Source organism: Alternaria arbusti (genome assembly GCF_024043155.1).
Source record: "Alternaria arbusti strain BMP 1465 chromosome Unknown scaffold_14, whole genome shotgun sequence".
NCBI classification, from domain to species: domain Eukaryota; kingdom Fungi; phylum Ascomycota; class Dothideomycetes; order Pleosporales; family Pleosporaceae; genus Alternaria; species Alternaria arbusti.
Genome location: NW_026249954.1, coordinates 178,495 through 190,996, shown reverse-complemented (window position 1 = coordinate 190,996; position 12,502 = coordinate 178,495). Strand labels below are relative to the sequence as shown.

Below are 12,502 nucleotides of genomic sequence, written 5' to 3'. Positions count from 1 at the left end.
GTAATCATCAACACCCCAACCACGTTTATTGGAACACACAAACGGTCTCTATCTCCTTATCAACGCAAATCACAGAAAATGGAAACACCATCATCAATCTACTCTTCCATAGCATCCAACACGGCAATCTTCCCTCTCCACAACTCCTTCGCATTCCCCCAAAACACCTTCTCCTTCTCCTCAAACCTCAATTCCCCCGCCCAAGCCAACCCATCAATATTAGCATCCACATCCCAAAACCCAATGCCATACGGATAATCCGTGCCAAACACCATCTGACTAATTGGAATACCCATTCCTTCCGTCAGCCCTTTGACCTGATTTGGCCAAACTGGTCCTGCACTATCGTACCAAAAGCGCGTTTTGTAGGCTTCCCTTGCTGCGGTCGAGATGTTAGGGAACCCGAGGAGGAAACGCTCGGAGATATCGGGGAAAGCGCCTGCGCCGTGGGATATGCGGAAGTGGAGGGACGGGAACTTGAGGAATGTGGATGAGGCTGTTAGACTCGAGATGGCGCGCGCAGTTTCGAAGTAGAATTCTCCGAGACCGGAGCGAAGAGGTGCTGTGGCATGTTGTCAGCTCGCTCTAGCTCTTGGTCGTTTGGGGGACCGGGTTTGGGAAAAGAGAACTCACATGGTCGAGAATTTATCAATCGGCCATCGTCGAGCTTGATGATGGGCTCTGTTGGATGCACAAAGACGACCTCCCTCCCATCGCTTCCCATCTTTGCGGATCTCTCTTGTAGGTACTCCCACAATGGATCGAAAGTCTCGTCTCCCGGGTACATCCCCTCGTGGTTTGTTAGCACACCAACACCCACTGGCTGTTTCCCCACCATTCCAAACACGCGCTTCAACTCCGTAATCGATTCTTCCACATGTGGTAACGGCATAATGGCCAACCAACTAAATCTCTCTGGATAGATCCTGCAAAGTTCTGCTGTAAAGGAGTTGAGTAAACGCGCAAGGGCAACTGTCTTCTTCTTTCTCAACTCTTCGTCTCTTTCAGTCAAGAAGGCGTTGGCCTGGGGTGTGGAGACGCAGAGTACAGAATGAGCGATGTGGTGTTCACTCATGAATATGAGGTGGGACGATACGTTCCAAGACGGCGTTGCGCGGCCTGCAGCGTTCAATTCGAGGGCTCGGAACCAGTCTGGGATGGGGCTATAAGATTTGTCAGTACATCGGCACACAAACGTGCGTCTTTGGCACTGTGTTGTGTAGCATTTGAGCTTACTGTGTATGCGTATCGACCCTCTTTGAGGTCGAGAAGTCAAATTCCTTCACATTCACCATGCTACTCGCTAGCGAAGCGATGCTCGCAATAGCTTCTTTGGCAAAAGGCAATACTGTTAGGTCGATACCATCTTTGTATGCTTCATATTGTATCTGCATCCATAGTTTGTTCTCGTCATGTTGTGTACCATTCGAGGGCGTTGAGTATGGCTTGCCGTAGGGATACGCCTTTGTCACGTTAGTATGTCTTGTTCAGTGACAGCATTGTAGCGCCAGATAGCTCTTCTTTCACTTAAAAGCACTCACCATTCTTTCGCTAGACGACATTCTGATATGAGGGAAGATGGTGACGATGCTTGCAGCTGTGGTTAGAGTTGAGATGTAGACTGCTCCACATGTCAGTAAAGATAAAGAAGGGATTCGCATGTTTGACAGCTGTAGCTCACTCACAGTCTCGCAAGCACGAAGCGAAATATGGCTCATGTATTCTTGTAGAGTGAACTAATCGTTGTTGTTGTTGCTGTTGGCCCAGTGAGTTAGCTGCAGGTACTTAGCATGCGCATGTGCGGGGAGCCGCCACTTGCGGAAGTCGCACCTACCTAGGTACCTTGTCACTTCCTACCTGTAAGCTGCATGTATTCCAACTGCACTTATTACTAGACACATTAGTTTAGCAGCTTCAATGACATTTCGGACTTATTCACGCATCAGACAGACTTCACCCAGGGGACGCGCATACATCCGAAACCTTACACAAATACATCTAAGAAAAGCAATTCCGTTCCACAACCTACATCTAGCTACCTTAAGTTTCTCAATCATGCAACCTCGGCAGTAGTAATAGCACTCTGATACTTCAAGTCCAACTGCGGCGCCTCCACACCCTTTCCAGGAATATCACCAAGCCCCGCGGGCTCCACATAGTCTTCTTCCTTATACCCATTAACCTTCAGCCTCAACTTCCTACTCTCGGCGTAAACTACCCTGCGCATTCGGTTGGTGCTTCCAAGCGGTTGGTGCTCCTTCAATCCATGCCAGCTGTTCACCGTGATGCGATCATCCCACCACGTCCTAAACTCAGGTAGCCACGAGTCCTGCGGCGGGAACTCAATGGTAGCGATTTGTTCAAATGGATATTTCTTGGGGTCCCATTCGATGCCAATGTCGTCGACGGGCTGTTCGGTGAGGTCCTGCAAGAGTTGCGCGCAGAAGCTGTAGGTTATAGTGTTGTTGAGGTGGTGTGTGCGAAGGGTCTGCGAGAGGATATTGATGGGGTCTGAGTCTTTGACTTCGGTGTTCTCAAGGTCCTTTTGGAACTTGCTATTGGGGAAGACACCGTATTTGGCTACGTAGGCTCCGTGGCGGTAGGCTGATTGTGAGTACTCGGGCATAGCAACCATGTGTTGTTTCGGCAGTTGTCCGCCGAGTGTTGCTACGTCGGCATCAACGCGTTTGCTCTGCTCGTCTGCAAAGGTAGGCAAGTCGTTCCAGTTTCGCTCCAGTGCGTCTGCAATATCGTATGTGGTTTGGGGATCACGCAGCTCCAATACCGGGTAGTTGTTGAAGGTCCAGTCTTGCGTCTTCTTGTCTTCTCCCCATAACTTCTCGCCCTCGATACCAAAGACCTTCATGCCAATGCCGCGTGGCGCTGCCAGGTTGTCGGGCAAGATCTTGGGCGTTAGAGACGAGTACCGCATGATTACATCGTAGGTACCGGGCTTTGCGAACATTCCTTGGGCGAGATGTTTAGGTAGATTGTCGTGCACCGTGAATTTGCCCATAACGCACTACCCATGCTATCAGTAACGTTTATCTCGAGAAGCCTCAGGAAATACTTACACCCTGAGTCTTCAAATGCGTGCCCCTCAAACAATGCATATGCTCATTGAAGTTCATCATCTGGAAACGATTGAACTGAGCAGAAACCTCCTTGATCTTCTCTTGCTCATCGTCTGGAATGTTCTCAACACCCGGCGCATCCCACTTGATGTATTCACCAGTAGCCTTCTTGTCTTGTCCACCAGCTTTGACCGTACCACTCGCTACTTTGCCGTTGTGGATGTTTTGAATTCGGTGGTACCCCATGGGGCATGTTTCGATCTTGGTTCCACTCATGCTGATGAATTGTTGGTAGTGTATGAACTCTTTGTTCCGCCGTATGCTGCTGAATGGACGGCAACCTTCTTAAGTCACCAACACAGTCCCCGTGGTCACCCCGCAGCTGCATCTAGCTTCCGCCTCGCCGACATCTGCTTTTCTCCATGTTTCGTTCCGGGCACGATAGCTCAAGATAATGCGGGGTAGCGCGTCAATGATTCCAGTTCTTCGAGATGCACGCGTGCGATGGGTGGTCGGAAGCTGCTCCGGGAGACCCTTTCCCGCCTGCGTCGTCGATCTAGTCCGCCTCAACCGACCAATGATTGGAACTGAATTGAAGATCTGGTCTCGAACGCATTGTCCCAGTCCATGATTTGGAAGCGTCATGATCTGTCTCGAGCGATTCGAACTAATTCCTGCAAGTCGCTTTCTGGGAACACAAGACACCAAAAGCTCTAGCGCTGTCAATTACGTACGTTGATGCGTGCTTTGCTGTGCGTAACTTTACTTTTTGCGTATCTACATACTATTCATCCTTCTTCTTCTTCAAACTGCTGCTCCATCGCAGCCAGGCATCAGTCCACGGAATGAATCTTCTTACATGTCTGGTCTTCGCATTTCCTCTTCCTCTGTTGTTTCCCATCTTTATTGCGACACATTTCATAGCCACCAGACGTAAAATGCTCGTTCATGTGTGCTAGCCATTCTTCTTTACGGAGTTTCCTCGACACAACTCCTTCTACAGCCCAACAAATAATGCATCGCCTATATACCCCGCGTCTGCCAGATGGAGTTCTGTTGGTGTCATCGATAGGAAGATGCTGTGCGTAAGAAAACACCCAACTCATGCCTGCGCAACCGACGGCCCAAGCAGGCGGATTTAGCGGTTTTGCCTTCCCTTTGAGTGGAGTGGGCTCCCAAGGTAGCATGGAGTATCCACACGGAGCACATTTCCAATCGATTGAGATGCGAGAGGTTCCATTCTGTAGGGCAAGTGCACCAGCGCAATACTCCGGCCTATTGTTGGGTGCTATCGAGACACTGTGGGGAATTCTGACGATAGGAGACGCAGTGCTGAATCGTTGATACTGTTGGGCTAGAGCGGAGATCGAGTTCAGTCTTGCTTGGGTGGAAGTGTCGAAGATCGCATCGTAGTCGATGGTCTTGTCTGGCGAAGAAGTAGACAATAACAGGGTCTGGAGTTTCTCGATCATGTCCTGTTGCATCTTTATCATGACGCTGGTGAGCTCAGTTCTGCAGATGTCTTTTCGCCATTGTATGGTCAGTAGAGCGATCATGATGCTTGCAATATGGGAGTCTCACCGTCACCTACAGCAAATCGCCGTCCGATTCTGGCAAAGTCATCGTCGTATTCTTGTTGGATCTCCGGTGGTGCTAGCTCCACAGCCTTTTGTAGTCGCTGCATGCGTACAGATTTGTGAGAACTTTCATCTTTCTTTTTCTTCTTTAGTTCTCTGAGGAACGATGCTGTTCCGCTGAAGGCACTGACGATCCCCACCACCAGAGCGACGACCTCGAGACCGGACATTATATAGTTGCGCTTGCCTCAGATATTTACGGACACATGGGCGTACGTCGACGTAGGATTGATTAGGTTTGTATAGGTCAGGTAGGGTCGAGATGCCAGGCAACCGCTTATCGCAACCAGCCCATCCCGCTTGGCCTCAGCTGGGCAAATGCGTGCATGGCGTTTCATGCAGCCACAGCAACTCGCCTTGACCAATCATCGCATTGTGACCGGATCGAGAGATAGTCGCTTCGAAAGCTGTAAGAGGGCATAAAGTGGCTGCTTGCTGTCAAACTAGCTCGCATGCTCATTGTATAGGCAAGAGCGATTGCAAAGCAAATAATGCAATAACTCTCACCAGCTACCACATCTTCCTCCCCAGACCCCCAAACCCCTCCTGCCCAACCTTCCGCCCAGCCAACTCATTCGCAAACTCCAGTTTCCTATGCAACCCCCACTCCTCATGCTCATTAACCGCAAAAAGCATCCCCGCAATAAAAGTATCCCCAGCACCAATCGTATCCACAACCCTTGCCCCATCCTCCCCATCTACCTGCCACGCCTCGACATCCGCCCAAACCTCCTCGCCCCCCTTTTCAACCGCCGTAGCACCTCCAGATCCCCATGTGCAACACAGTAGAGCCCCATCTCTCGTTTCACTCCGTCTGGCTTCAAGAAAGCTTCTCGCATCCTCATACCCATTCTTCACGGCCCACAATTTCGAGTAAATCACTACATCTGCGTACTGCGCCACCTCAGCCATACCCGTCCGTTCAGGCTTCTCGCACTCGACGCTAATCTTGAAATGAGGGAACGTTTCGCGCAGGAAGCGGACACACTGCAGTGTGATCTCTGGGACACGGCCTTCGAAATGGAACCACGCTTTCTTCCACGTATGTCCTTGTTCCGTACTGAATCTGCGGACTTGGTGTATGAATTCTTCGGCTTGCATCTCGGGGAGCTGGTTGATGCTGACGATTGTGCGTGAGCGTTTCTCTTCGCTTTGGATGATGTAGCTTGATGCAGCTTCTTGGTGCTGGTTGCGGAAGAGGCTCACATCGGATATGTTCACCCCAGGAAGCGATGTAGATATGAACTGAGAAGCCGCAGATTGCTCCTCAGGGAGTACAGCCAGCAGATGTAGATTTGTGGGGTTGAGACGTGCTCCTTCAGGGTCGTGTTGTTGCAGCTGCGATAACACTTCTAGACTATTTGCCGTATTTCCTCCTCTTCTTCGCGTGAGAGCTTTGGCGCGTAGTTTCTCATCTTCTATGGGGAAGTGTGGGACTCTGAACACTCGAAATTTAGTAAGCTTTTGGTTCTTGGGGTTGTTGCAGAGTGCTGATACATACGTCAATATGGTATCGATGTAGATGGCACCAACGCATACAATGTGGTTTTCGGTATGTCCAGACATATTTCAATGCTTGAAGCGGTATGCGCGAATGCTGGTGGTGTTGGCGGCAAGTGGAGAAGTGATAAGTTTGATAATGTGGAGCTGGAGTGTTGGAGGTTACGTCAAGTGTCGTAACGACGTTTGCGCGCCGTCACATGCCCACCTCATACAGGAAAAGAACTAAACAGGCCTGCAGACTACATTAAGACAAAGACCTGCAAGGTAAGTAGCCTAACGTTAACGTAGGCTCTAGAGTGTTTAGCTTTTTCCTAGGTCAGCGTATGCCCGTCAAACGAAAAACACAATCGTGTTTTCAGATGGTCGATCAGCCAAGACATTCGTTTTTGAGAGATGTGCGCCCAAGAAATCAAGTGACATTCCAGAATATCTCACACTACCGTCATCTTATCTTTGGCTATCAAGACCCTGCAGCCCCATAGCCTCTTTGGTAGCATCCGTTTTCTCGGCCTCACCCTTCTCCCTGAGTGCTACCTTCTCTACCTCATCGAAAGCCTTGAGTGCATCGCCATACTGTTCAAAGACACCCTTCCTGTAGCCCTCACAGATCTTCTTGACAAAGCCCTCCTCATTCCACCGCGCCTCAAGGAAATCTTCAAACTTCTCCTGTGGAGACGAACGTTGTACGCCCCAGGCAGCTTTGTACGCGGCTCCAAGAGCGCAAGCATTTCCTCCAATCTCAAGCTTGTATACACCGTCAGAGCCACCAAGAACTTGACCGGCAAGTTCGGCGATGGCGGGGTTCACGGCACCACCGCCAACCATGTAAATTCTGCGGGGTTGCGCAGGGAGGGAGCCCTGGGGTTCGACAAGGGACTGAGAGCGCAATCTCAATGACAGGAACTGCGATTCGAGGATTGCACGGGCGTCGGCTTGGGGAACGGGCCAGGATTTGTCCTCTGTCTTGCCTTGAGCACCTTCTGGTGCTATGGGCGAGAGCTGATTATCTTTGGAAAGGAATCGCCATGTTCCTGCCTTGACGTTTGGTACAATTTCTGGTCGGGGGAAGAAGAGACCTAGACGCATAGGGTCGGAGGGTTGGGCTTGGCCAAGTGCAGGAGTTGTGAGGGCTGTCTCATTGAACTTGTCCCAGGACTTGTCGGATGAGCCTGAGGCTTTGTTGATGGCGTCGCGGATGTGCTCGCGTGCTAGACCACCATTCTTGTAGCAGAGCATGAACATGTAGAGGCCTGCTGTGGTGGGGTGATTCATGAAATGGTATGCTGGGTCGGGCCTATACTGGGGTGTAGACATAAGGAATGTTGTTGAGGTCCCTAGCGAGACGATGGCGTCGGACGCGCGTAGAGGAAGGGCAAGGATGGTCGATGGGTTGTCACCAGTGAACGCAATGACCTGAGCCGACGATGGGAACCCATAGCGCTTGCTGAAGTATGGCGAGACGGTACCGAAGCTTGAGCCACCATCTTCCGGAACACCTCCGAGCTTCTTCTTGAGGTCCTCGACGCCGTCACTCCCTCCAGCTGCGAGCGCAAGAAGATCCTCATGCCAGCGACCATTCTTGATGTCCCACAGGTTGGCTCCGCATACGTCTCCGATATCGATGGGGGCGACTTTGCCGAGAAAGACGGAAGCGAGGAAAGAGGATACGAGGGAGATGCGAGCGGTCGCTTTGTAGGCTTCGGGGTATTTGTCGTGGAAGCGAAGGATCTGAGGGCCACTGAAGCGCTGTATGGTGTTAGCATTGACAAAGTCTTGGAGAGTGCTGGAAACTTACATGATGGGCGCTACTTCCAGTAGCTAGGGCCAGGTTCCTCGGTTCTTGCAGTGTCGCATCAAAAGCTTCGCACTGCTTCTGTGTACTTGCGTCCTGCCAGTTTGGACTGAAGGGGTGGCTGAAGGCACCCTTCCTCTCGCCCTTGGCACCGCCTTCCAGCTGCTCGAGCAGTGTCTTTCCAGCATCCATACTGCCAAGTAGTGTCTCTGCATCGTTGCTCCAGAACACGGTACCATGTTGCATACCCGCACCCGAGATACCCTGGATCTTGGAGAAGTCGGCACCCTGCTCCTTCAATCGATGCAGGACAAGATCAATGGCTTCGAGCCACAGGGCGACGGGCGCGAAAACCTCGCCCTCAGCAGGGTTTGTGAGGACACCCTTCTCGATGCCATATTTGGAGAGATCGGCATCGAAATCGACTTTGGCTTCGTGGATAAGTTTGAGATCGGAACCGACGATGATACCTAGAACACGGCAGCGTCAGTCCAAGCTGGAAGACAAGATGGTGGGGTAGCTCTAGCGGGGTATTCGCACCTTTGAGTTGCTGAGTGCTCAAATCGAAGCCCAAGAACTGATCAGCCATGGTCGAAGTGTGTCAGTGCGGTTTCGAGCTGTGAGGATAATGTTAGGGTGTTATGTTGACGAGACATGGCTAAGCAGACCATATCTCGTAGTGTTAGAGGTCCCTGCCTCACATCCACGATACGGCTACGGCACACTTACGCAAGACCCACATTGACGGACGCGCTACATCACAGGCAATTTTGCCGGCGGTGCCTGCAGAAGCGCCAGTACTTTGGCGTGGGATTATTGGATGGCGGATAAATTCGTGCCGAGACATCGTGAGTACGGCTGTGACTTTTTGGAGTTGCATCTCGGCCAAACGCCGATGCCAGCTAAGGAATTTCGTTAGCGTGGGGAAGTACGAGTCTAGAGCGTGGGCCGGGGTTGAATTCAGGTGATGGATATTCAGAATATATACAAGTGTCCGATGTCTCGCATATGCCGCCGGGTAGTTGCATTGCCCAACTCCAGAACGCCTAGCTATGCTTGTCTATAGGTGTACACCAATCATTTCCTTCGTCTTGCGTTACCATCGGTAGTTTCGTGATCGTGATCGTGATCGTGGCCGTGGTCGTGGTCATGTTCTGCCTCAGATTTTTGGCTCGCCGCCGCAGTAGAGTCGCCAGGGATGAACTCGTCGAGAAAGTCTGGTGCTTGCGCCGAGTTGGTTACAAAGCGCACGCGCACCTTTTTTACGCCGCGCACATTGACACCGACGCGGTCCCGGATTGCGTTCTCGACGTCGCGTGTCTGGTCAACAGTCCAGGTGCCAGAGACGCCAATCTCGATATCCATGAGGTAGTTCTGGCCAGCTTTGACACCCTGAATCGCTCGCACATTGACTGGCTCTGATGCGGTAGTGACATCCTTGACAGCGTCAGTCGCTGCTTTCCGCACGTTGTCCTTCATCTCCTGGTCCACGCCGACGTCTGCCAGTTCGAGTAGCGCTTGCTTGGTGTTTCCCCAACCAGCTTGGACAACCATGAGCGAGATGACAAGCCCCCCGATAGGGTCTAGCCACTTTGCATTGTTGAGGACGTTGGAGCCGGCGATGAGGAGGAGAGCGACGAAGGCAGTAAGGGAGTCGACGCGGTGGTGGTAGGCGTTGGAGGCGAGGACCGTCGATTTGCGCTCTTTGGCGATCTTGAGGGCTGGAGTGACTGTCAGCTGGCATTTGCTACGTTATTATGGGTGTTCTTACTCGCTCTGTAGAGCCATTCCTTGATGACGATTGAGCCAGCAGCAAGCCATATAGCATTGATGTTGGGGCCCAAGTCGTCGATGCCGTGGTGGTGGTGGTGTGGTATAAGCCCCCATTGCTCCGCTACCTCGGCGGCTTCGGGGAAGAACTGCTTGCAGAGGGCAAGCAGCGCGGTCCAGCCCATGAAGAAACCGCCTGCGAGCAAGATGCCACTGACACCGAGCGAGCCCAGACTCTCCACCTTTCCATACCCGCTGGGAAAGCGGTCCGTAGGGGGCTTAAGGGACCAGCCGACTGTTGCCAGCGTCATGATGTCGCTCACGAGGTCGGTGAGGCTGTGGATGGCGTCGGCGATGAGTGCTGGCAGGCGTTAGTAGACGTTCGTATCAACGCGCCTAGCCATCTCACCCTGACTATTGAAGACGTAGCCTCCGAAGCCCTTGCTGACAGCCATGCCCAGGTTGACGTAGAGGCCAATCTTGGTAATGCGCACGCCGGCGTCATTCTTGTTCTTGGACAAGAGAAAGGTGTTGTCGTGGTTATGGTGGTGATGACCGGCGTGGCCTCTTTTCTGCGTGGCGCCCGTCATGGTGGAAGGGGAAAAGAGTGGTTTGCGATGGACGGTCGTCGACCAATTGCGGAGAGGCGCTGTATGCAACGGGATGGTGAGGTACTGGGCACCTTTGGTCGTCGTCTGCGTGCACAGGACGCGCAATTTGGGGCGGCAGGTAGGAGATTTGGAGGCGTGACGTGATAGGACGTGTCGTCGCACCGAGGGTTGCGTAGAGGAGTCGTGGAGTGAGACGCGTGCACGCTGGCTAAACTGGACACGCAGGCCATGTCCATTGCTGCAGGCGGTGCGCAGTAACATGGGATGTGGTGGCAGCCGTTGCGCCTCTCAGTACTGCGGGATGCCTCAATGCCACTCGCTGCGAATACTTCCAAGACAATTTGGAGCCTCTTTCGCGGTTGCTATCGGCCCTCGAGCCTGGCCTCTCATGGCGCCTTTTGCGTCAACACACGGCAATTGTGGGGGCGCCACCATCCGTCCCACTCAGGCAAGATGCACACTACCGCACTTCTAATAGCAAGACCAGGAGAACACAATGCCGGTCTATATTTCCAATCTGCAAGCAATCTCATGCTCTACCTGCCACAGGTGAAAAAAGGGGATAGTCTAATCAATTGCGATGACCTCTACTGCTACCGATCACGAACGTTGCCAAATTTAACAACCGCACACTATGTCATTGCAGCCTTCATGCATCACTCCCGTGCCGTCGTCAATTTCCTGCAGGGACATGGGCCTGGAGATCCTCCGCCTTGCGCCTCGGGAGCCGCGCGTGTACGTACGAGTTGGGCCAAGCAATGCACACCTAAAGATAATCGTATCGTGATTACGTTGCCAGCGCGCTTGTTTCCTATTCTAGAGAGCTCCTACACAGATTCATAGCCTTGGCTTCGCACTATCATCACCCACAGGGTCCGTCACGCGAGCCAGTACCCAGTTTACGACGTCGTCCCGGAACACATCTTTATCAGGACTAGGCTCGTCGTGTACTGACAAGGTTAGTGCCAATACCATGGACTGGGTCAGACATGTACTTACAGCGATGAAAGTGTCCGGCGTACGATTTGAACTCCTTGTCCTTGACTTGCAAGGCATCGAACAGGCGTTTCGAGGCATGGTAGCTGGTGATGCCGTCCTGCTCGCCGTGAGCAATCCAGATCCTCGTCACGCCACCCTCTCCTACATTGTCAGGTATGATGATCTTCCCACTGGACAAAGCATTGGTGCGATCGAGCAATCCCGCGAGCCCCTCGAGTGTGCCGGTATCGTGGCAGAGCTCGTCTTCGTCGAATCGCTTGCAGACCTCCGGGTCTCGCGAGATGAGTTTTGGATCCAGTTTGTTGGTCAACTGACGCTTTGCCATGAGCTTTCCAGCGACCCTACCGAAGAAGACCGTGATGGGTGATGGCTTGGACTTGGGGTCAAAGTCGATAAAGGGCGACTCCAAGAGGAAGCCGCGAATGTGCTTGAGCACCTCCTCCGGACCCTGTGCGGCATAGCAAAGCGTTTCACCGCCACCCATGGAATGCCCCATCATGAAGAGCGGGACAGGGCTCGGGATCAATGTCTTGATGAAGGAGGTAATGTCGTCCAGCACCTGGGTAGTCGGGCCCGTGTCTCCTCGCTCGGCGTGTTTTGCTACAGATCGGCCCCATCCTCTGTGCCTTGTCAGTAGTGAATATTGGAAGCAGTGCACGTGCGCACCTCTGATCGAACGTATAGACTTCGATACCTCTAGACGCTAGATGGGGGAAGAAGTCGCCGTACGTGTTGACTTGACCTGTGTCAGAAGGGTGTTATTCATGTAGCTAGATGATCTCACCGTGCTAGGGGCAACGTTAGTCATGCATTCAGTATTGTGTCCATGGGAGCCGTACGTCTGAGAATCCGTGGATGAACACAAGTCGGGCTTTGGCCGGACCGTCCGTCTGCTCATTGCGTTAATGTCGATCTTATTGCTATGGCTCCACCATACCTTGAATGTCTTCGTATATAGCTGCTTGCCATCAGCCAAGGCATGGGTGCCTTCCTCGACGGACATTGTGCCTGAATCAGGTAAGAGTTGGAGATATTGGAGGTGTTTGTCGGCTGAGCAGTAGAGTCAGTGACGATATGTCGTGTGTTGGGCAGTGCACGTGCAGTTGATTTCGTGTC

The 12,502-nt window shown here is 52.4% G+C and overlaps 7 protein-coding genes across 7 annotated transcripts; all 7 read right to left on the bottom strand.

Annotated features, from left to right (window-relative positions):
• Positions 1-98: 98 nt before the first annotated feature.
• J4E86_008614 (uncharacterized protein) lies at positions 99-1,562 on the bottom strand (the record flags this gene model as incomplete). The annotated part of the gene is made up of 4 exons (XM_051449125.1): positions 99-562; positions 634-1,163; positions 1,237-1,463; positions 1,542-1,562. The coding sequence occupies 4 exons, from the start codon at positions 1,560-1,562 to the stop codon at positions 99-101; spliced, it is 1,242 nt and encodes a 413-aa protein (XP_051299544.1).
• Positions 1,563-2,053: 491 nt separating this feature from the next.
• J4E86_008613 (uncharacterized protein) lies at positions 2,054-3,350 on the bottom strand (the record flags this gene model as incomplete). The annotated part of the gene is made up of 2 exons (XM_051449124.1): positions 2,054-3,022; positions 3,075-3,350. 2 exons carry the CDS (start codon positions 3,348-3,350, stop codon positions 2,054-2,056), a joined length of 1,245 nt encoding a protein of 414 aa, XP_051299543.1.
• Positions 3,351-4,563: 1,213 nt separating this feature from the next.
• On the bottom strand, positions 4,564-4,881 carry J4E86_008612 (uncharacterized protein; the record flags this gene model as incomplete). The annotated part of the gene is made up of 2 exons (XM_051449123.1): positions 4,564-4,586; positions 4,656-4,881. The coding sequence occupies 2 exons, from the start codon at positions 4,879-4,881 to the stop codon at positions 4,564-4,566; spliced, it is 249 nt and encodes an 82-aa protein (XP_051299542.1).
• A 671-nt stretch (positions 4,882-5,552) lies between these two features.
• On the bottom strand, positions 5,553-6,277 carry J4E86_008611 (uncharacterized protein; the record flags this gene model as incomplete). Its single annotated transcript, XM_051449122.1, is given in 2 exon segments — positions 5,553-5,592; positions 5,607-6,277. 2 exon segments carry the CDS (start codon positions 6,275-6,277, stop codon positions 5,553-5,555), a joined length of 711 nt encoding a protein of 236 aa, XP_051299541.1.
• Positions 6,278-6,661: 384 nt separating this feature from the next.
• J4E86_008610 (uncharacterized protein) lies at positions 6,662-8,595 on the bottom strand (the record flags this gene model as incomplete). The annotated part of the gene is made up of 3 exons (XM_051449121.1): positions 6,662-7,960; positions 8,010-8,476; positions 8,547-8,595. The coding sequence occupies 3 exons, from the start codon at positions 8,593-8,595 to the stop codon at positions 6,662-6,664; spliced, it is 1,815 nt and encodes a 604-aa protein (XP_051299540.1).
• Positions 8,596-9,083: 488 nt separating this feature from the next.
• Positions 9,084-10,366, bottom strand: J4E86_008609 (uncharacterized protein; the record flags this gene model as incomplete). Its single annotated transcript, XM_051449120.1, has 3 exons — positions 9,084-9,727; positions 9,778-10,137; positions 10,186-10,366. 3 exons carry the CDS (start codon positions 10,364-10,366, stop codon positions 9,084-9,086), a joined length of 1,185 nt encoding a protein of 394 aa, XP_051299539.1.
• An 858-nt stretch (positions 10,367-11,224) lies between these two features.
• On the bottom strand, positions 11,225-12,389 carry J4E86_008608 (uncharacterized protein; the record flags this gene model as incomplete). The annotated part of the gene is made up of 3 exons (XM_051449119.1): positions 11,225-11,337; positions 11,387-12,006; positions 12,226-12,389. The coding sequence occupies 3 exons, from the start codon at positions 12,387-12,389 to the stop codon at positions 11,225-11,227; spliced, it is 897 nt and encodes a 298-aa protein (XP_051299538.1).
• Between the last annotated feature and the right edge of the window lie 113 nt (positions 12,390-12,502).